This window comes from Styela clava, chromosome 8, assembly GCF_964204865.1.
Source record: "Styela clava chromosome 8, kaStyClav1.hap1.2, whole genome shotgun sequence".
In the NCBI taxonomy this organism is placed as follows: Eukaryota; Metazoa; Chordata; class Ascidiacea; order Stolidobranchia; family Styelidae; genus Styela; species Styela clava.
Window position 1 is genome coordinate 786726 of NC_135257.1, and position 22501 is coordinate 809226.

Consider the following 22501-nt stretch of genomic DNA (forward strand, 5'->3'; position numbering starts at 1 on the left):
ATGACCGAAAACAGCATGTTTTGCGCGATACAAACAAAACGAATTCTTCAAAAATAAATTTGATTGGTTCAAAGCAGCTTTATCTGAAAAACGGTGTTGGCAATTCAATGAACCGACAACTCAGGTGTGTTCATTGGTGCGCCAAAGCGCCATTAACGGTTCTTGTAATCATTTGGGTGTATCTGATTCTACGGATCCACCAGCCTTTCACCGACCTCGCGTAAACTGCTATGAGAGATTGTATATTTTTTAAACACAGTTTGTGTTATATTCACGGTTTAATAGCGCACATTTTTTCGCACGATTATATTAAATATCTGTATCTGATGAAATAGGTTCTATGAACGGACTTGACATGACAACACTTTACCAAAAGCTGTTTCTATGTAGTTCTAATTTAACTTGATCCGAAATAATGGTCTGAAAATGTCAATCTACAAACTTAAGCTGTTAGCGACGCAGGCTCTGTGTTTGTACATATATTTATACTCTGGTATACCCAATACTATATCCCTCAATACCAATAAGCAATAGTTGTAAACAAGGTGCAATGAAGACATCTGGCTTTCAGCGAATCCCAAAACTAACTAATTAATAAGATGTGCATATGCGTTGATGATTAGACTAGTTAAACAATGAAAATGTGGTTTCGTAAATTACAATCGCTCAGGAGTATATTCGTAAACAAAATTGTCGGTAAACTGTGGTAGATGGAAGATGCCGGTGGAATTCTTCGGCGAATCAGACGATGAATTATGGCCTCCAAGGAAATTGAGAATTCGTGGTTTGTTTGTTGTTTACACGCTGATCAAGACTGCAGCATACAGAAACTATACCGACGCACCAAGTGCAGTTCAGATTCGTCAACGAGATAACTATATTAAGCGAAAGGTAAGCATAAAATACTATAGCTAAATAGCTACAGTCATCCCACAATTAACTTATCTTTATGCAGCAACCATTGTTGTTTTTTAGTGTGGACTTTAGACTTAGAATGTATGTTGTAATGCTGGCTGTATTTAGATGAGATCTTAGCACAACACAAGGAACTAAGAGGACTATTATATGCTACAAACCTCCAACATAGTTTCCTCTTCTAGTGTTCTTAAGCACGCTCCATTGTTAAAATTCCAAATTTTTACAGCTCCATTACGAGAACCTGAGAAAGTGTTTCTAAAGTTTTAAAATTGTATCAAAAAAGTAATAACCATGATCTGATATACGGCACATTTTACACACCAATAACTGTTTTAATCTGGTATATGATACAAAGAAAGCCATTGTAACTCAAACTCTGACAGAGCCTGTCAAGCAATATTTAAGACAATACGACCCGACCGATGTGTATATATAAATATACTAATATGAAGGCCTGAAGGTTAAAAACATTGAAGTTGAAACCTAAATAATAATCGGTAATAATCAGATGTACATGGTAAATGAGACTGGGTTAGAAATTGATGGGACGTAACGTCAGATATTCATCGAACTTTTCATTTTTAGCCTTCTTTAATGAAACCATCTAGGGAAACTAAAACCTGTGATTAGACGTCTTCCAGTTGGATCAAACGTCATTGCTGTCAATTCAACACCTTTTACTGTGTAGAACTGAATTGCTTTCATTCCTGTGTTCAGGTCCCATACTGACACAATCGAATCGTGACCACCAGTTACAACCTTTCAAAACATATGTTCATCAGGCACTTTAATGCAATAATTTTTACGTCGTTGATAAGGTAATATTGGCCAATGGATATCGTGCTGGTGTTGAACATTTTTAGTGGAAACATGGCCATATTCATCTTAAAAGATTATGACCTACCTCCAAGAGCAGATACGCTATAAGAGGTGAACAATTCGAGCAAAGGGTTTTGCAAGATACCGTTGAAACTGATTGATGTATGTATTCATTCAACAATAAAAACGTTTTACATAATTATGTTAATGATATTTTCGTTACATTGCGGTAAATCAGCAGCGATCAATTTTGTGGGGAACACAATCAATGGAGAACGGAAGCCGAGGGGAAACAAAGCTGGTTTGCAAGAAGCGACACCCAAGGATCAAATATTTAATTAAAAATTTGTAAGGTCGAATTTATTAATTGTCAGATTACTGTTATTATTGATATGCTAGGATTATGGCTTTGGCAGTTGACCAACCAACTTGGCTCACTACAGATTATATATATATAGAATAAACATTCGACGCGCTAGGTGATTAGAGGGTACTCGACAGTTAAACAAGCTTACGAGAAGCAAAAATGTCGAACTGAGCAAAATTATTGAAATAGCCTGAGTGGAAAATTATCACTGTTAACTGTCCTTTGCTTCGTATTATTTGTAAAGAAGGTGTGCTGGAGACTATGCGGACATATAACATAATACAGGCAATATATTGCGCAAAGCATTAATTTGGATTACAGCTTTCATTGAGAATACATTGAGTATATCTTCGCCAAATTAGCAGCGGGCAAATATTTGCGCTAATAATTTGGTTTCTGCGAGACTAACTACTTATCCTAATTCTATGTTTTTTTTGCCGGTGGATCCCTATGCATATAATGCAAGAAAGCTGTAGGGAGAATAACGATGAATATTCTAAGTGATTCAAGAGTCTTGCTGCACACTAACAAACCAGACAAATAAGGGTAGTTAATTAGAACGGTACAATACTTCCTTTCAGTGATTGACTAATATTTTGACACGTTGAACATTCAAGAATTGGGATCCAAATAGATTATTGAGGGGACTCGCAGTTTTACCTGGTATATCGAAAATCAAGTTATTTTCAAAATATAACCTGGTTGAATAAATGGTTGTATAAAACTGAAGTCACGGCTCCCTCGTGTGACTTGATATTCATTTTATCTTCTTTAATGCGGTCATCATATCCTTCCAACACGCCAACCTGATTATAAAATTATTTCAGATCACACATAGCCTGAGTGAACAAATTTGGTAATATATATATAACTTCAGCTGCGATTGCGTTTTATTAAAGTATGGCCCTGTCATTGTTACCTGAATTGTAGCAACCCATAATGATTTGGTTTTTCCGTGGTAAAATATTGCTTGTAGTGGATGAGTCAGAGGTCCACACCGCAAGAACGCTCGTGGTCCAAGAACCTGTGTCGTCTGATGATCTCGGAGTTCTAAAATTCTTATAGTCTAAAAGTTTACAACCTTAGATATGAAGACCGAATGGATATAAAGCGAGAACTAGAGAATGATATTTTTTGCATTGATGGTATTACAAAAAATTGTATGACTCACTTAATAGCTCTTTTATGTCTTATAAAAAATTCCAACAACTTCTGCTTTGAAAAATTTGAAAATTTTGTTTCAGTGGGCCGTGGTTTTCTCGTTTTATTGAACTTCAGTTTACAAATAGAGCTACACCTACTAGTGTTCTGTCTTCAGATTCTATTTTGAGGTTTGTCAATCCAACTCTTATTTACAAACTACGCATAATATTTAATCTACGTCATAGCGACTTGTAAGCTGTAAATTAACTTGCCCTGTCCCTTCCTCCTGTGATAACTTGGCCCGACGATGAGACGATCATGATGTGTTGTACGGGTGTAAGATGGCCCTTTATCATTGAAGCTGGTTTCGAACTATAAGGACTCCATGTTCTAACAACTCCATCAAAGCTTCCGGTCACTGAATAAAAATTATGCTCTAAAACATTGGAAACTATATTTCTCTATTTTAAAACCAATACAGAAGAGAAAATATAGCATGCTCTCAACCACCTGTGGCCTTCGCGCACATGTTTTTAATTAATTCATTACCAAAGGCGGTGAAAGGTGATATGTTTCGATCCCAATGAACACCATAAATATTTTGAACATAATTTTTGATGACATCTGGTTTAAAAGTACTTACCGATTACGTTCCAATCTTTGCAATAATCAAAAGCAATAATGCCTTTTCTCACTTTGAAGTAGGAACTCCTGAATACAAAGTTCGTTTTATCATGTTGTTCAATAATGAATGGGCTTGGAATACAATGTTAAGTACAACTTTGTGCTTCTATGAAAACATCATTTAATCTTCCTGTAATCCAATGGGCGTTAGTATAATGCTAAAAAACACAAGCATAAACATAACATAATTACACCGCAGAAATAACCATCGAATTTGAAGTCGCTTCCGGTATGCATGGTTCTGATAAATCGATCGATTAATATAATTTTTAGAACGCTAAATTTGAATATATATATATCGCAAAGCACATTAGTACACTTTGAATAAAAGTTAATGGCTCAATTTGCAGTTCGATTTGTAATTTCCAATATGTTGTAGGAGGTAATATATGACGACAATGTGATAAATTCATATTTCTGCTGAAATATCATACTTATTTGAAAATGCTTGAGAATATCCAGGCCACTTTGGCTTAGGTGAAACATTGGTGAGATCTCCTAAATACATGGAATCATTGTCACTTGAACTGCATGATATAAAGCATTCCGATCCTTGCCCGAGAATGAAATATCGAACGCTGTTCACCCAGTTTGTGTGAATGTCCTGAAAACACCGAATATTATAATGCAACCTCATTATATTACAACACGTTAAATATTTCACAATGTATTTGTGTTTCCAATCAGACTACAATAAATTCAGAAAAGAATAAAACCGTTGAATGCAAAGTTAGTGATTCCGAACCAGTTACTTACTGTAAATATCATTCCATAAGCTCCTCTCACTTTGTGTTTCATGAGTGTTACAAATGGAATTCTGGTTACCGCGCCTAAAAATTTGAAACATATGCTGCGTTAGTTTCTTATAGTCAAATACAAAAGACTTGTTTTTATTTAACGGAGAAGATGTCAATAATTGAGCTTTCATTGTGATTTCAGAGCATACCTTAATCGAAAAAACTGAACGAACAAAAGTTTTTGACAATTTACATATCAATACGTGGGTGATATACGCATACACCTAAACATGTACAGCATGTAGGGTTCGTTTCAAATAGCCAGAACCTTATCATAATTAATCCTGCATTGCGTGTTTTGATATTTGACCGGGTGCATGAAGTTTTATTCGACATTCCATTTCTAAAATAATCAAACGAAATCCTTAACCGAACTCATCTGAAACATTCAATTATTTTGGAATTGTAAAATTAACGCTATGGAGAACAAATTGTTATATATTTGTAAAACAATTATATTCACCTTTCGTTGGGTATACTGCAAACAATCCTTTTTGCAAAGCTTCCACAAATCGTAGAAGAACAATACTTCCAGTTGCATCACCGGCAACCAAAGTGCAATGATTTAAATTCTCATGATCAAACCTGTAAAATAACATTCTCGAATATCTCAAACTTTCGTGATTTTTTCATACCAACCAACTCTTACCAACTGTTTAAATAATTCTAGATGCATGATTAGGATTCCGACATAATAAACTATTGAGAAACGTACGTTTAACTACTGGTTCATTTAGGGAGCATCGGTTATGCTCCCATGTCGTACTTTCATGTTGTATTAGGTTCGTGGTGTATTGTAATTTTTCCAATACCAAATCAAATGAAAACTTTATAATACTATTAGAATATACGTGAGGTTTTTACTATTTTGTGAATGACATCCGATTATTGTTTGATTATAAAGAAAAGCTGTATTGAGTAAAAATATATTTGCGTTGAAGTTGAATATTTAGGGTTCGAATAAGTGAAATCTCACCCCTTAGGTTGAATACTTGTTTGCAAAACGATGTAACATTTCTACATATTTACCAGAAATCCATGCACAAGACAGTGTCTTTGAATCCGGTGATTTGAAATTGTTTCTCGAATTTGTTCGCATTTACATCATAGAAAGCTGTATGAGACAAAAGTTACCGATAGTTTGATTAATTAATGCTTTTGTAAAAGATAAATGGCAATTACAAATTTACGCTTATATATATATATACATATAAATTTTGAAAAAGAAAGCAAAATTTGAACACCTGATGAATCGAAAACTTGAATAAAACTTATAATATTAAAAATATATAATATTACTTATTTCGCGCTCAGTGGAGCTTATAGCGAGCATTCCAACATTTGCCAATGCTGCCATGTCTGTCAACCATTGTCCAACATATGATTCTCTTCCTAAGTCAAGCTTTTCAAATATAAGTAAAAGTAAGTTGAAAAATCTGTGAAAGCTCCAATAATATGCTCAGATTGGTTATCAATTAAGTGAATCAATGCTAATATATGGTGAAGCAAGGAAAGAGGGGATTTCATAATGAAGATCGTAATAAACATTTACTCAACTATCATATGTTAGGTCGTTTCTGAATTTGTAAAACGTGCAAATATATCTTACCTTAAACGAATTTCAGTGCTTTTTGTTAGCGCTAGACGACATGATTTACATCTTTACCGCTTGCATTTGATATATTAATTTCAAATAATGATTCAATTTCAAGCAAGTGGACGATAGCAATGATTGTATACTTTGACCTTACTCGTCAACCTTAATATTACCAAGGTAAAGCTTTGTTAAAAACAAATATAAGGTATACGAAATAATTACGGTGTAGGACTTTTGAAGTTCAAAATCCAGTCCATACATTCCCAATTGACCTTCTTTGCTTAGAACAAAAAATCTTCCACCAGGGTTATCACGATCTAGTGCTTTATTGCCATGACGATTTGTGAGATGCTGCAAGAAAGTTATTCGAACCACACAATCTCTGTGGCATCTAAACACATACTTGATAATACGTTAGCGAACAAACATGACCGGATATCATTACGATTTTGGCCAATACTGTGCAACTGTGCTTATTTTGGCAAATATTTCGTATTCCATAATTGATTACTGACATTTATTGATAAAAGTTTTTTTTATATTTCAATGGAGATTTTGCTCCCTCTGGAAAAGGCTCCATTTAATATTCATGCGTATCGGAACGAAGATTCCATCTTCTATGTCGTTATTCAATGCCCATAATGAATGGATTCGAGTGACTATATTGGAAAATTAACAGCGGGAATTATCTTAGCAATCCGGATTCAGAAATACCCATACGCAGGGCTTAATTTAATATTCGACGTTTGAAATGAAATTTTAAATTCACTCCAGTCGTCAATCAAAATCTGGGAGTTTTACTTTTACGTGTATGTAGACGTTGCGCTTAATGTTAGTAAAACAGTCGTAATCAGTTCAGTACCGTATACATATATATACGCTGGTTCCTACAAAAAAGCTAGCTTTTTCAGGATGTGGTTCCATTACAAAATTGAAACCTTCACAAACACTACTCGGAAGTATTCATACTTACCTTGTATGGCATACCTACTCTGAAATTACTATTGCACGTCTTATTTTCTCACGTTCATATGAAACGATACTTACGACTGGAGTTCTTTCATTTTCTTAGGAAATGGAATCTGAAACAGCAACGCAGGCGACATTTGTGATGTTAAATAGTTTGAATTGGGTGGCATTTTTTTCCATAACAGCCTTACTTTGTTTGATCTCAATCTGATCTGGATCTGACTTTATACAAATTTAGGGCCGTGCGTTTGACGGCAAATATAGTTTTGTACAAACAAACTAATATCGTTTACCTAATTTTGACGTATAAACATTTTAACTATCCTTGCCTCTTTTATCATACTTGTCATTGTGTCTTTTTCTTGATATTCCAGTAGCATGTAAGACAAATATTCGTCCTGGTAGAATTAAAATGAAATAAAAGTATTCATATAATTTGAATATAAATACTGATGGCCTCTTGCAGGTAGCATATCGACAAATAACAATTTTTATATGCGTTTACGCAACCAGAAAAAGCAGGCCTACATGTCGTGAAGACTGAGAACACTAAGCTTGACAAAGCCGGCGTTAAGTGATGAACAACGGCCTTTCGCCCGGATCCGAGGCTATAATGTGATCATTACCTACACTTCGAAATACGTTCTAAATGCATGAGTTTGTATGTTTTACCCAGTCCACTGTTCCATCACAGTTTGTATCTACTTTCATGAAAATAATCTCGAGTTCTTTATCGTCAACTTCTGAACCCATTGTACGTTTCATTGCTTCTCTAAATTCATCCACGTCCAAACCTCCTCCACCATCTGCATCAGCTTCCTGGAAATAAAAAGTTGTCGCAGATATATTTCTATTTTCCTACATATTTATGTAAAAAAAACTCTACTGTATAAAACTAAGATTTTTTATGCTCAATACCTGAAATATTTCCTCTAGTTTCTTCAAATGTTCAAAATTCATCTGATCTTCAAGTTTGTTTGCAGTTGTTTTCGATTTCTTGTTCTTGGTCCATTTTGATGCTTGTATTACGGTACATATGTATATACAGTGTTAATTTTTTCACCAAGTATATACTACATTAGAATTAAATTATTAATGTAAAAGAAACATTGCGGATTTTTACAGTTGTAGGATACTGAATAGATGGTCTTATTACCCCATGTTAATATATTTGTATTTGGATATTACAACGTACGCACCCATACATTGGAAAAATATTTGAATCAGCCAGAAGTTCTCAAACTCATTTACTTTTTTCAATACAAATTATGCTACGTTGGAAAGCAAATTTGACTTTGTTAACATGATTGTAGCACGGAAAAGTTTTATATTACCATTTAACATTTACGCAGATTAAAACAATAAGATACATAATCTCGAGTTGTGCACATAACGATCATCATGCGACGGAATGTGTCATATCGCCAGACACTCCTCTCTCTTACATACCGTATGTGATCATCACAATAAGTTCGAGGGCGAGTATCGCTAAATAACTAACTACATAAGGTAATATCTCACTGGCTTTTACTGTGGAAACTGTTTTCAAAAAATTGGCTTTTTCTTCGGACTGCTTCTTGAGTTGCCTGCAATAACAAAACAAAGGCGAGTGTATAAAAATCTGTTGAAGAATTCTCAGTTTTTCAGTGCAAACTAATATATTGTGATATAATTTGAAATGTTCATCTGGCCCGTGGCGCACAACAACTTGCTGCTGAATTGAAAAACAAAAAGCCACCAGAGTAAGACGTCTTAGAAATATTCAAATTGGGAAATGAGACTTGCTGACATGGGCGTAATAATTCTTTGCTTTTAACACAAATTTTCAAGCATTTGAACAGACAAATTTTTTTTTGCTTAGGCCTACAATGTAGCTTGCAGGTCATAGTGTGTTACCCATTATATAGTTACATAAAAGTTATTAGATAAGACCAATTGTACATATTTCAATCAACGTAGCCTATATTGTCACAATGGCATAATTCAAACGTACTTTTCTTCCTTTTCATTGTCCGAATCTTCTACATCATTCTCCTCTACCGATGTTAAGGAACTTGAATCTGAAATATTCCCTCCTTTTTCTTCATTCGCAGCGTCTTGGCTTTGTGGGGTAGCAATGTTGGCTTCTTTCATTTTCAATCGAGCTGATGAAACCATTTGACTATTAAACTACACACGACGAGTATTGGGCTCATGAGATGAGTACCCAAGCGGAATGGTATTTATATTTGTTTACCACGGCTTCCTCCTTAAATTCTTCTGTGAATGCCCCATAAATTTGTTGCCGCGACAGATGCGTCAATGTCGACAACATATCACTAATTTATAAAAACCTTGGGGGAGGGAATACTTCTGTTATTTAAGTTAAAAAAGCAAGTAAGAAAAAGACTTTTTTCGCCAACAAAAAGTCTAATATAAAAATGCATGCACATTTGGTAAGAGGCGAACGTTATTGTTTCTCTAAAAAGCTTATTGTTAGCCTGGAGGACGTTACTGCGCAGCCAAACTTTCCGTTTTCTTTAATTAACTTAATTCAATGAATTTCGGACCATTCGTAGAAGCCCCATTCAAAATAAGGTGATACTATTTTGATATATATATACATGGAATAAACAAAAGCTGTACAGCACAGGTTAATATTAATAAACATTCACAGGAATGCACCTAATAGTTGTGATCTAGTTTACAGTCGCTAATACAATAAATACCATACACACAATTCTCACCTTTCGTTTGCCTTCAGTAATCCAACTTGACACTTCAAAACTTGGAAGACGATTTATTACTTTGAAAGAAAAACCAGTCGAAGAAACTTGTATTTATATTGTTACGTCACAGAAACTCGGAAAAGTCTTGTTTTATAGAATGGTGATCACAGAAAGAGTAAGCTTGTTGGTAAATCCATTTTTAAAGGTGTCGAAAGTTTCAAGAATACTAACGATAAGAATCATATCTGAAACACATTCATTATTAAGCCATTCCCAATATACCGCCAATGCTGAACATCATTAGTCAAATCGATAAGGTTTTCTCATGAGCATATGGTGATCTCCAACTAAACCATATGAGCAGTAGGTTACGTTGATGGGGCACTCAAAGAAGGTACGTTTGCATCATTGCACACTACATACGGCAGAGATGAAAGCCAATCATTTTGCACGAAAAGAGTTATAAATTATTGCGAAGGAAAACACCGCAGAGATGATGGTCTGTCTTTATAAACTCAACTCAATAAAGAAAACAGTACATTGAACAATGAAGGTGGAAGAACATGAGCGTAACTAGTTCAAATCCATATTCAAATCGAGCTTACTCACCGAGTACACTAAACTCATACATATTTCATAAGCAAGTTTATTTCCCAAAAACAAACACAAGAGCTAAATATCCGACAATAGTACTGGATTTACAAAAAACTCAACATAACAAAAATGACTGAAATGCCCCAGTATCATGCCTTAACTATTTCTAGGTATAGCCATGACATAACTCACTATATCGAGGAACTGTGAACATTATCTGTATCGCATTACAAACCACGCGACAGTTACATATTTTCGCATCAATTCTCAAATCACACCGCAATATGCATGAGAGGGCGCAGTTCCCATTATGCTAGAATACTAAAGTTGAACAAGAACGTGAAGGGCTTTCGCAAATCTATAGATTACACTCAGAAGAGATCATTCCAAAATACGATTGTTGAATATCCCCAACACAACCTACATTTTCAGGATGAATACAACTGAAGTCTACAGGCTAAAATTCACATCACTGAAAGCTTCCTACAATAGGCCAAAATATAGGCGGTAGAAAACCTATTTTTTTCCGAGATTTAAACCCCAATAATTTGATTTGGGACGATCATTACACAACCCAGCAATAAAAAATGATGATTTTATTTTCGAGATAACTAACCGAACTAGGGTTTTTCTACATTATACATACTTCTGGTGATAATCGCCAGCCAATACAGCGGTTCCCAACCTTTTTTAAGCTAAGATTCCAATTTTTCTTACTAAAAGATTTTTTTATTATTCTGCACTATAAAACGATTTGAGCTATTTAATATAATACATTTCAATTTAGGCTCGTTTTTGTTTACTATCTGAAAGATGGTGAAGTCTATGTGTATGAAAACCATAGGACTGCACTGAAAACCCCAAACATGCATTTAAATAGAATTTTGCATTGAATACTGGGTGAAATCAGCCCAGTAGTGACATATCAGTGACGATTATGCCTTTATAATTAAATTATGATTGAGTGTATTACTATCTGAACCCAAACCAATTATTTAAATGTTCTACAATTTTTTTTTTACAAAATCAAATATGATAATTGCTTTAAATTTTGCGATGTTACAAAAAAGACGTATTTTACAAGAAAATCAACAATTTTGATTCTTATTTCTTGAAAGCAATTTTTTCACATAGTACTAATTAATTGAAATTGTTGCCACTTAACTCCATGAAGTGTCAAGTGTGGTCTTTCCTACAGCATAGCTTTAGATTTAAATGCAGTAGATTTTAGAATACAATATGGACAACTGGAACGAAACTCAAATGCAATTACAATCAGGATGTCAGAAGAAAAACAATTTGCTTGGAAGCTAGTTAGAAAACCTGTATGGTGTATTACATTATCATAATACAATTAGACAAAATACTCAGTATCTACTTATATCATGGTGCAACTCACACAAATATGGCAGTTTCAAAATATTAGGTAATGGCATAACTGAATTCTTGTACTAAATAATATTTCAATTCAAAATAAAATTGGGTTATACCGATGTATCCAAACCTGGCAATATCCATCACTAACAACTATTTTTTAAATTATAATATCATCAAGAAGCAAGAATAAAAAGGAATCACATATGCCAGGCATTAATATATTACAAGTAGTAGTTGGAACTTTACATCACCATTAACGTTACACGATGACAATCAAATCATGACTAAATAGAGCCATTAAACAACTCATGAAGTTGATAATTTCTACCTATATGCATCCCAAGCATATTCCCACCAAAATCTCAATTAATGCAGGAACTAAAATCCACAGAAATATATTCAATGAATATTTCTGAAAATGTTGGAACACAGTACTTTGCTATAAAGAATTCATATCACTTTATCAATTAAAATATTATGCCATGGAACATCAACACTTGGAATTATGTCAAGATTAAATGAACTCTTTGAGTCTTGACCCACTCCAGATATAGAAATATATATACAACTAAGCAAGAAGAAGGATACCTGCCCTTCCGTAGACACAAAATTGAAATTAGTTTATGAATCAAATTCTAAACCCAGCTTCTCATATCCCTTTTCATTTCATTATTTACTTCCTGGTATTCTTCCCTGTGATGATAATGATGAAGTTAATCCATGGAATTTGATGGTTATCCAACTGGATAGCACAGCAGTAATCTAGTTCAAACAAGTTTGATGTAGCATCTTGCTTCAAGCCTAGCTAAATGAAACAGCTGTTTTCCATGTTCAACAAAATTTCCATCTATTTCCACACTCCATGCAAAACACAAATGTTGTCATAGGTTCATCTGCACTCCTCGTTTGAAGCTGAAAAAAATGAACATGAAACATAAAATATAATACAAAATAAACATTACTCAGTTATATCTATCTATTATACGAAGTTCAGTACATATGGCTGTCAATGTTAATGAGTACGATACTTGAAGCAACTCCACATACAACAAAAATCCATTTCTTGATTGACACCCCTCCATCAAGTCAGCAAGATTTGATAACCCATTTTGATAAGTGTCTGGTTACCTGATTATATGTACATGCTCTCCCTTTACACCTTCCGCAAACAAACATATCTGTTTTCGTTCCTTCTTGTACAGCCATTTGATGATCTTTGATGTTTTCTTCTTCAAATTTCTCTCTCAGAGATTTCATTTCTGAACTTGCCATTTCCTGTATCAAAAGGAGTACGGTAAGTAATAACAGAGAAACGAGAAGAAACGACAAGAAAACAGGTTCAAATGAAATCCTGAGCAATTCAGAGCATTCACCTTGAAAATAACAAGCTACTATGACTCATAACAATTTAAATCCAAAAACAAATCAAAAGACGAGTTTTGAGAAGATATACGGTACTATAATGTAAAATGATTATTGATTAGATACCATAGTAAGGTTGAATTTTTCAAAATCAATGATAGAAAATATGTGAAAACAGCAATGCTTTTCCTGTGGAAAGATGTTCACTCATGACCTTGGACCCCAGAAAAATTCTTCCTATACTCAACCATTGCAAAAGTTTTGAAGCCGACTTTGGGGGTGTTTCTGCTGCTGGTCGCTTACAATCTGGTTAGCATGCTTATTGAAACCACCATTTATATGGAAAATATTAACCGCATGCAACCTTACAGGTAACGATTGCTAATTTTACCCTAGTCTATCGCAGCGTTTTCAAGACTAATTTTTGAGTATTGCTAACGAAACTCAAGTTCCTTAAAAAACATAATGACTATCAAGTTATTTGATTATAACTAATTTTTGGAAACGCAACTAAAAACTGGCGAATAACACGCTAAACCCTGAAAACGGGGCAATGTTTACATTCACTTAAATGTCTGTCTGAGCAGCACCACAAATTGCAATAGTTATGTCATTGTTGACTCATTGCTTATTGGTCTTCGTTACAAAAATAAACAAGGAAATCGATGCTCTGGAAACATCCATAGGTTATATGGAATGAATTTCAAGAAATTGAAGACAGTTAATGCTTGTGGATGATGCAAGTAGAACTCTACTTACGTCTGGTGTCATTTTTGCAAGCTTTTCAGGTGATATTGCTCCAGATAATACATTTTCTCGAAGCTGTGGATTACGAGTGTCTTTCAAGTTGCTGTATCGACTTCTCACTCGATTTTTATATTTCACGCCTGTGTCACAAAATTCCTTAAATATAGCTTCTTCAATCATGGCTGCTAGGAACCGAAAGCGAGATTTTTCAGATTCTGAACCTAGAAGAATGATTAATTAAAGTCAGACACAAGTACACAACATTAATATAGCATGCAACCAAAAAGACATACCAGTAGTAACTGATTGAAAGTAAAAAACATACTCTACCCTATTTCAAACAAGTGAGTTGGTCGGTTTCATAACATTGTGAAACAGCACATAATGAAATATAGGAAAAATATAGGTTGAGAATGTAGAATGAGTTTTGATTATAAACAAGATCACATATTCACATTGAATTGAAAAGCTATCAATTATACACCTAGTTTATTGCTAGCATTTAACTAAACACTATTGATTATAGAAAATGATGATTATGGTGGTCAGTGACAAAGGTGCGGTGACTGGCAAGGATATTAGACAACTGTGTAATAAAATATGAAAAAAATTACAATGGCTTTACATGGTCTGTTATCAATTCTAGTCTAATAATCAACTCAACAGTCCTTGTCAGGAAAGACATGAGTTGGATAGAGGCCTAGTAATTTGGCAAAAATAAACTGACAGGTAGTATTGCACACACTCATTACAGCAGGGGTTCTCAACCTGGGGTTCTTTCAGGGGTACTTGAATGGCAGTTGAGTTTTCATGTGTTGCTATTTTTAGCATAGTATGTCCTTTACGATCAGAGGAAAATGCTTGCCGATTGAAACTCTTTTAGCCTGATCTTGTGTTGTTGTGACTCAAAAATGTAAAATCTCAAAAGACAATGTGGTATTTGCTACTTAAATTGAGAAAATTATTTGCAATAACCCGGGACTGACTTCACACTAATGTTTTGTATCAATGAAATGAATATTTTCGTTTAATAATATTAAAAACAATGTTTCCCAACCTTTCTGACAGACTGGTAAATTTAAACTAAATGTACCGGTACTTTCGGACCGACAAAAAATTGAAATGAGTGGAATAGAAAATAATAACATATATTTGCGAAATGTAGTGCAATGTCAAGCACTCACTATGCTTTTAGATAAAAAAAAAAGGCACACTTTTCACACGAATAATGCGCCGGCAAAAAATTGAAATTGAGTGGATCAAACTTTGTCCAGAGGAAGACCTATTATTGTCGGTCTTGTTCTCTTATCAAAGTGCTTTGTTGGTCAACTAATTTCATATTAATCTTTCTGCAGTTAATCAACGCATTGAACAAAACGAATTCACAAAAAAAAACTTTGGTAAGATAACTTGGCACCAGGTTTACAACCCTGCTGCGCATCACCTAGAAAAGATCTCTGCGGTCAATGCTTTTTTTGCAATGCTTGTGACCACCTGCAGGGTCGCAACTCGCAACAAGCTCATATTTTACTAGATGTCAAGGCAAACGAAGCCCTGGAATATTATACTGTTCGTGGCTGTTTTCTGGTTTAGACAAAGAAATAGTCATAACCCTTTAATCAGGAAAAGCATGCCGAACAGAAAAAACATGTGTGCCGACCTTTGGGTTTCTTAATTTTGCGAGATTCGGCGAAAACTTTCACGATGAATCGGAACCAAAAAAGCGAGAAAAGTGTGATTACTCTGCACCAAGACGTCATCGGGCCATTAATACCGCATACCAGTTCGTGTTGATTATTTCATGACTCAGAGGGTACTTATCTGGAAAAAGGTTGAGAACCCCTGCATTACAGCATTGACAAATTCTCCTATTACCTAATGTATATTTCTATCAACTACGACATGTAATTGACATGACCAATATCAATTATATTGACATACTTGAAGTAGTTTCTAGGCCACGAATCAACATTTCTCTGCATTTATCTCGAACTGGGTTATTTGTGGATGCTAATGATTGGTGTGCTTCCATTCCATTTGAACTTACTTTTGCTGTTGCCGATTCTTTGACCTATATCAATGTAATATAACTTTTTGGAAAATCATATCGACAACCATAAACAACGAAAAACAATATTTATTATGACTTAGGTAAATTGCATTAACTTGTATAATGCTCAATCATATAACATTGACACCAAGTTCCAGGACAAAGTCAATCAATATCTTAATAAAAGCATCAAGAGATATAGCATCGGCCATTGACCTCAAATGCAGACTCCAGTCGATTATCGAAATAGTGGGCTAAACAGGTAAAACAAAGCACAAATAGCATCATGGCTCACATGGAAGAAGTTATTATGACAAGCAAATAAGGCCTATTCAAAATTTCCTCAGTTTTATTGTCATTTTTCTCGCTAAGCTGGAATGTTTGTTACCTTGCTACCACTTGATTAATTGAACCGGCTTGAGTTTTGTTTTGTTTATCAAAAGATTTAAGAGTTGAATGAAAGTTGATGCTGTAAAGATATGACTATTATTAACAAGCTAGCATTATGCCAGCTTGGCACACAATATCAACAACATTTTCTTGTAGAATAATCATAATAATAGTGTACTAAACTTAAGTATTCACCCCTTGTCCCGAAGAACTTTCATCTCGTTTTGTTTCTTTTTTCGATTCATTTTTCAAACTCTTACTTGATTCAGACTTTTTAAGTGGCGGCTCTTAAAAACAATCAATAAATAAGCAATGTCTTAGCAACAATACAATCAAATAATATTATTTTCTTTGCGATATAGTAACTTTAAATAGAACTTTTAAATCTAGGTTTGGCTGAAACCAAATAATTTCCCATTCCAAAAACATTCTGCACATTGAATATATTCCAAAATAGGTTACGTTTGGTAGCAAATTTGGCAGAAATTTGCAAACTCATAGAAATTTGATTTTGTAACAAAGAGTAATTGAGAAAAATATTGTCTTGATGATTTTGACAAATTAAATTTTGACAGTGTCATTGGTGAGTTGAAACTTTTTTTAAAAAAGCCAAACCTTCGCATGAAAGTATTCTGCAATGTTCTCGAAATTAAGAATTGCATATATCTGTATATCGAATATAATCATTTTCCAATGTATTCAAACTTTGTTCATTTCAAATATCTCTACAAAATACTGAAATAGGTCATTGGATACCTGGAACAAGTTTTTTCCATCCTTTTATTAATTGTTTTGCTGCCGAAGAAACCTCTTCACTTGATGTTTGCTTTCGTACATTATTTACTGACATTCCAATTCTTGTTTTTTGCAAGGTATCCAGTGTCATAGGGATTTGTTTCAATGCCTTCAACACATCAACTGCTTGTTCCTGATAAACAGACAAAGTTAAATGAACATAAAAATATGGAGAGAAATTGACTTTTGGTTGGAGATTTCAAGAGGCCAATTCAAATTGATTTGACACCGTTTTCCCACACCTGCACACTGTTACATGCAATTAAAGTTCCACTCCACATGAACAATGGCCTAAGTTACTTCTATTCCGTGATTTATTATTTTTTATATCCGCCACTCCATTGTATTGTATTTTTCCTTTTCATGAAATACCTATCATAATACTGTGATGGCTGCGTGGGTTTTATTGAAATACTTTTACAGAATTTAAATACGGTAATCCTGTACCGGTATCGGTAATCGTCATCAGTTAAGTCTTACCGTCGTATTTTTCGAAACCATGTTATCCAGCTTCCTTCCGATTCTTAGAACTTCCTCTTCGTAACTCATTGTAATTGATAAGCTATTCAGATACAAATACAGTACGGTAGGCAATGAAAGTCCACTGGTTAAATAGGTAGGCCTAACACATCGAAGCAGAGAGCAACATGCCGCGCTCCACCACCGACTACGGAATCCGGACTGCAACGCTGCAAGTTTTTTGGCTGTAGTGATTATGACGACTCTTACTACCGTATTGGTGTTTATTTACGATTTAGCCCGCGAGCCGAGGCCATTTATCTTTCAGTTTCGTAGCGCACATAAGGTAACTACCTGAAAATGATTTCAAAATGTTCCTTAGAAATTTAGTAACAAATATTGCCTTGTTCCCACTTCCAAAAGTTGCACGTTTCACAGAAAAGACGCTTTTACTACAATAAATATGTGTTATCATCTGTCCTATTTTCTCTGATTTCCCGGTATCATGGGCCAATCAATGACATTAAACAACATGATGCGCAACTCTGGCATTTTTGTCCGAAGATCGTATTCGATAGCACGCTCCAATGCACATACTTGACGAGACGAAAACGAGCGGATGTGTGCTGCTTTCAAGGCGTAGCACGAATGGTGTTCGTGCCTGCTTTGACAGTTGTTGTCGATTTTAATGATATTTTCGAAAGTTGGGGTAAAAAGAAATCGATAAAAGGTAAGGTGAATACTATTGTTGTATATCACACCCGGGCATCGCACTGTTAAGTACATGTGGGAAAGCCAGCCTTTGTCAAATACTACGAAGTTATTAATTCAGTACGGTACGTAGTTGCCCATTTGCCGAAATTACATATTTACTTACCCCTTATGGTTTCAAATAGTTCATGCACCTCCAGTTAGATTTTTTTAATCAGTGAGGATATATACTCATTGTTGATTGCTGCTCATTGTAACATACTATTACGCATTCACTTTTATTTGCGTATTGAATCAAAGTGTTAACAAGTTCACCTAACATTTCACTCATACCGGTCTATATTGTATAGTCTGATTTCTCAAGTATTTGGAGCCACGAATGCTTGTAATTTTCTGACTAAACCCTTTTATTAGTTGGTTTATATACCAAATTCAGTAAAATATTTTTTAAATAAAACATGAGATATTGGATTTATTAGCTTTTCCATTCTGAATCATATAGACTGCTTTATTTATTCTTAACGAAAATTAATAAATCTCCTCTCTTTCTTCAGATGTGAAAGTTGTGGACAAACCTGTCCAAGCATTGTGAGACTCTTGCAGCACAAGAGGCAATAGCAGAAATAGTAAGTATATCAATCAAGAAATTAAGCCGACATAAAGCAAAACTTTCAACTATTCGTCTAATCTCAATTTCCTATTATTTATTCACAGGACAACTATAGCAGACGGGGAGATATCAGAAGTCTGGCGACATATCAGTGACAGTGTGATTCCAAGAAATATAATGCAATTGAAAATAGAAATTTGCAATAGAAAAACAACCTATGGAGGCATGCAAAGACATTTGACCCTCCGGTAGAGTTGTGTATGGCCCCCACATCCTGCAGGGCTTGAGGAAAATAACTAAAAATTCCAAAGCGTAAGATTGCATAAGCGGTCTTATTTGTAAAAAGGCACAAAACACGCCAGACATACTTAAAACAGCTTTGGAAATGAGGATTACCGGTACCTCACTGCACCTGTGTTATATTTGGTTCATCAACTTTTGGTAGTACTATAGAAGAAATTCTGGAAGGGGTATAATCATCATTCATGATAAAATACTATCATATATTTTTTGAACAACTTCAATCTAGACCAGGGATCTCAAACTCGCGGCCCCAGAGAACTTCCAGTGCGGCCCTGGAACGCTTAACAATAATTGTAATAGTATTTTGGAAGTTTTTTTTTTATCTAAATGTAATAGATTTTTCAAACCTTCTAAAGTGAAATTGATTATTCACACAGAAAACAATTTACTGAAAGTAGTTTTGGAATATTAATTTTTTTTGTCCACATTTTGACCCAATTAAGAATACACATCAAGCTAGCAAAAGAATACTTGAATAAAACATTTGAGTAATTAAATTAAACGCAAAGTACATGAAGAAGGTGGCATTTTCGAAGAAAATGGGAGTTGTAACATTTCTGCTCTTCACAAAATTCTGAAGCACATTGTTTAATTTGTCATATTTCCATCAATACAATCAAAAAACACAATAAGCTCAGCAGTCAATATGACAAATTCGAAGACCAACTTCGAACAGAAAATTTCCATGTGTTTGTATATTAATATAATTATACAACGACTTAGTTACTAAAAATCAATATCAATAATAATTCAAGCAATCCTATGCCACGCAATGTAGTGCGAAATGTCTTGTCGAAAAAATCTGTCATTTGTTTTTTTACTGATCTATACATGAAATGATAAAAGTAACTTTTTTGCATTACTGGAATTAATTAAACATTCGTAAAGATCCAGATAAACCCATGATCATGTGGCCTCGTTAGTTAGAGTTGGTACTATAAAATCATTTCAGACTGGCTTTAGTATGCTGGTGACACAAGAAAGATGCCAAACGCCAGGACAAATGTAATTATTAAAACATTGAGTTTATACTGTAGTATTTTTGTTAATTTTAGGTTCATATATTTAGATTAAGTTATTTTTAGTGTATGTATTGTTTTTTCTTTATTCAAAGCTTGTTCAAAAATGATTTTGATGGTTGTACATAGAATTTTACGATTTTTCATAATAAATACTGTAACTTGCAAATGTTGCAATAATAGTGGAATGCAAATATCAATATGTAATTGCATTTGAAATTGAAGAAAATAATAAAACTTAATCCAACTGTTTAGTTGCATCACAATATATGTCACAAACTAAAACTATCTTAAAAATATCTTTTGAGTATACATTATCAAAAACTGTTTGCGGCTCTTTTTACAATTTTCAAAATGCAATGCGGCTCTCGAAAACCCATGAGTTTGACACCACTGATCTATTCTAGACGATTCAAGCATTGCTTTGGGAAATTATATCACTTCAATTAAATTGAAATTAAATACAAAATCGTTGCTATCATAAAGGTAAACCAATTCAGCCACTCGAAATATATTGGCCTTCACAAAGCAATGGAGGCAAAATTGAGAGTTCATGAGCTATGAACATTTGTTCTTTTCTTTGTCTTGAACTTTCCATACTCCACAGCCCCTATTAATTTTTATTAATTTTAATTACCATGTGATGGTCATACATATCTTTAACTTGTATTTTCTGTCATGATGTATTATCTCAATGTGCCAAACTATTAATTAGTGCGCATATTTTGCTTCCAGATGACATAAATGTATTGTCATGTTTATTACCTCAGCTTGGAGTGTTGACAAGAAAAAGGTGCCAGTAAATTAGGTAAAAAAATTTTCAACTCATTGTTATAATCAGAATTCACAATCAATAGGAATTATAAACAGCCACCAATCAGTGAGAATTATATGCGAAATCCCTCAGAATAAATTTGTCTAAAATCGGAGGAAGGCAAAAAATATAGGTAGTTTCCATCCACACAAGCATTTCAAGAAGACTTGCTCGAGCCAAACTAAATGACCATCGTCAGGTGATCGGTAAGGCTGCAAGTTGAATTCAGCCCTGCAACCTCCTGCATAGAAGATAATATTAATTAGTGGGCTATGAGCTAAATTCAAACAAACCTATCTACGATGCATTATGTACCAGCAATGTTACCTACGATTAACTGAATATGTAATATGTCTCATAAATTCACCTACAAAAGCAAGTTCGATAGGTGCAAACTTTGTGTTATGGAATTGTATCGCAGTACAGTTTTGTATGACACCCTCTTTAAATGAAATTTCAATGAATAAGCGCAAACATTAAAATAACTAACTTTGAACTTTGTCATTATCTGCAAAATGTTCCACACAAATCTCTCCGCTATCGCGTTTGTAATCTTCTCTGATAAAAAAAAAGTCTATGACGTCCAGAATTGCTCTTTACAGCTTGCCTGTTATTCCAGCTTTCCAAGTAAGCAAAACTTCTTAGATATAGAGATTATTTTGTTTCGTTACAGGCGCAAAAAGGCAGGTACTACACGTAAAAAAGACGCCGAGTAGCAAAAGCGAGCGGAAAACGGACGCGAAAGGCGACGAGAAATATGTGCATTGGAGCGTATCATGAAATACAATGTTTTGCCTGTAGTCTTATGGAGTGACGTCAGAGTTGCCTATCATGTTGTTTAATGTCATTGGGCCAATGAACGCAGACTTATGCATGACGTAACAACAAGTTAGTCAGCGGTAGGTGGATCCCCCGTGGTCGGATGAATATCAGATGCTCGCTACTGCTCGCTTTTGCGTTGAGTTGGGTAGCCTTTCCTTAGTCTTTTTCAGTTATTATTAGTTCAGTTATTCTAAGGAGGTGTTGAAAAGTATAAGTAAGATATTAAACACTTGTATATCCTTACCATAAAGAGCAATTTTAGTTGAGCACTAGCTTATAAGACGTTGTTAAATAGGTACGGTGCGGTGACTCCAAGGAAGGCTAGATATTTCATCAACGATATTTTGTGGCTTGCATGAAATGTTATGACTAATTTAATGACTCTTCTTGACTATTCAGCAGACTTATACTACTATATAGGCCACAGCATATTTGGAAATAAAAAT

The 22501-nt window shown here is 34.4% G+C and overlaps 2 protein-coding genes and 3 long non-coding RNA genes across 14 annotated transcripts in view; 2 read left to right on the top strand and 3 right to left on the bottom strand.

Annotated features, from left to right (window-relative positions):
* LOC120346181 (uncharacterized) overlaps positions 1–10486 on the bottom strand; it is a 72324-nt gene extending 61838 nt beyond the window's left edge. For 6 of the 9 annotated variants that reach the window (XM_078115182.1, XM_078115179.1, XM_078115181.1 and 3 more), the window contains exons 1-19: positions 10008–10486; positions 9288–9438; positions 8816–8880; positions 8213–8313; positions 7967–8113; positions 7624–7692; positions 7373–7407; positions 6548–6716; positions 6028–6130; positions 5758–5842; positions 5192–5313; positions 4688–4761; positions 4366–4535; positions 3891–3958; positions 3520–3665; positions 3024–3170; positions 2803–2910; positions 1539–1677; positions 1077–1159 (exon numbers count right to left, since the gene is read on the bottom strand). In XM_078115182.1, the coding sequence (XP_077971308.1) occupies positions 1077–1159; positions 1539–1677; positions 2803–2910; positions 3024–3170; positions 3520–3665; positions 3891–3958; positions 4366–4535; positions 4688–4761; positions 5192–5313; positions 5758–5842; positions 6028–6130; positions 6548–6716; positions 7373–7407; positions 7624–7692; positions 7967–8113; positions 8213–8313; positions 8816–8880; positions 9288–9427 (1971 nt within the window). In that variant the 5' untranslated portion in view covers positions 9428–9438; positions 10008–10486. The other 3 variants (XM_078115176.1, XM_078115177.1, XM_078115183.1) reach the window with 3 other exon arrangements.
* On the top strand, positions 664–2358 carry LOC120346254 (uncharacterized). Of its 2 annotated transcripts, none has more exons than XR_013477592.1 (2): positions 664–891; positions 1504–1641. It is a non-coding gene; the product is annotated as an uncharacterized LOC120346254 (long non-coding RNA). The 2 variants fall into 2 exon arrangements; XR_005569969.2 differs by having other exon boundaries at positions 674–891; positions 1636–2358.
* Positions 10487–10628: 142 nt separating the features above from the next.
* On the bottom strand, positions 10629–18015 carry LOC120346230 (transcription elongation factor A protein 1-like). Its single transcript, XM_039415935.2, has 7 exons — positions 17798–18015; positions 17279–17450; positions 16718–16809; positions 16024–16153; positions 14095–14303; positions 13102–13248; positions 10629–12885 (listed from the first exon to the last, which is right to left on the bottom strand). The coding sequence occupies exons 1-7, from the start codon at positions 17864–17866 to the stop codon at positions 12805–12807; spliced, it is 900 nt and encodes a 299-aa protein (XP_039271869.2). The 5' UTR covers positions 17867–18015; the 3' UTR covers positions 10629–12804.
* A 279-nt stretch (positions 18016–18294) lies between these two features.
* Positions 18295–19673, top strand: LOC144425677 (uncharacterized). Its single transcript, XR_013477593.1, has 3 exons — positions 18295–18506; positions 19042–19113; positions 19202–19673. It is a non-coding gene; the product is annotated as an uncharacterized LOC144425677 (long non-coding RNA).
* Positions 19674–19682: 9 nt separating this feature from the next.
* On the bottom strand, positions 19683–22078 carry LOC144425678 (uncharacterized). Its single transcript, XR_013477594.1, has 3 exons — positions 21815–22078; positions 21724–21763; positions 19683–21474 (listed from the first exon to the last, which is right to left on the bottom strand). It is a non-coding gene; the product is annotated as an uncharacterized LOC144425678 (long non-coding RNA).
* Between the last annotated feature and the right edge of the window lie 423 nt (positions 22079–22501).

Bases quoted from the DNA above. Each gene is read 5' to 3' on its own strand.
- LOC120346230 (XM_039415935.2), bottom strand. From the start codon at position 17,866: ATGAGTTACGAAGAGGAAGTTCTAAGAATCGGAAGGAAGCTGGATAAC. The intron at 17,451-17,797 runs GTAAGACTTAAC...TCTGTTTATCAG, and splicing joins TGGTTTCGAAAAATACGACG to GAACAAGCAGTTGATGTGTT. The intron at 16,810-17,278 runs GTATCCAATGAC...ATTGTTTTTAAG, and splicing joins ATGGAAAAAACTTGTTCCAG to AGCCGCCACTTAAAAAGTCT.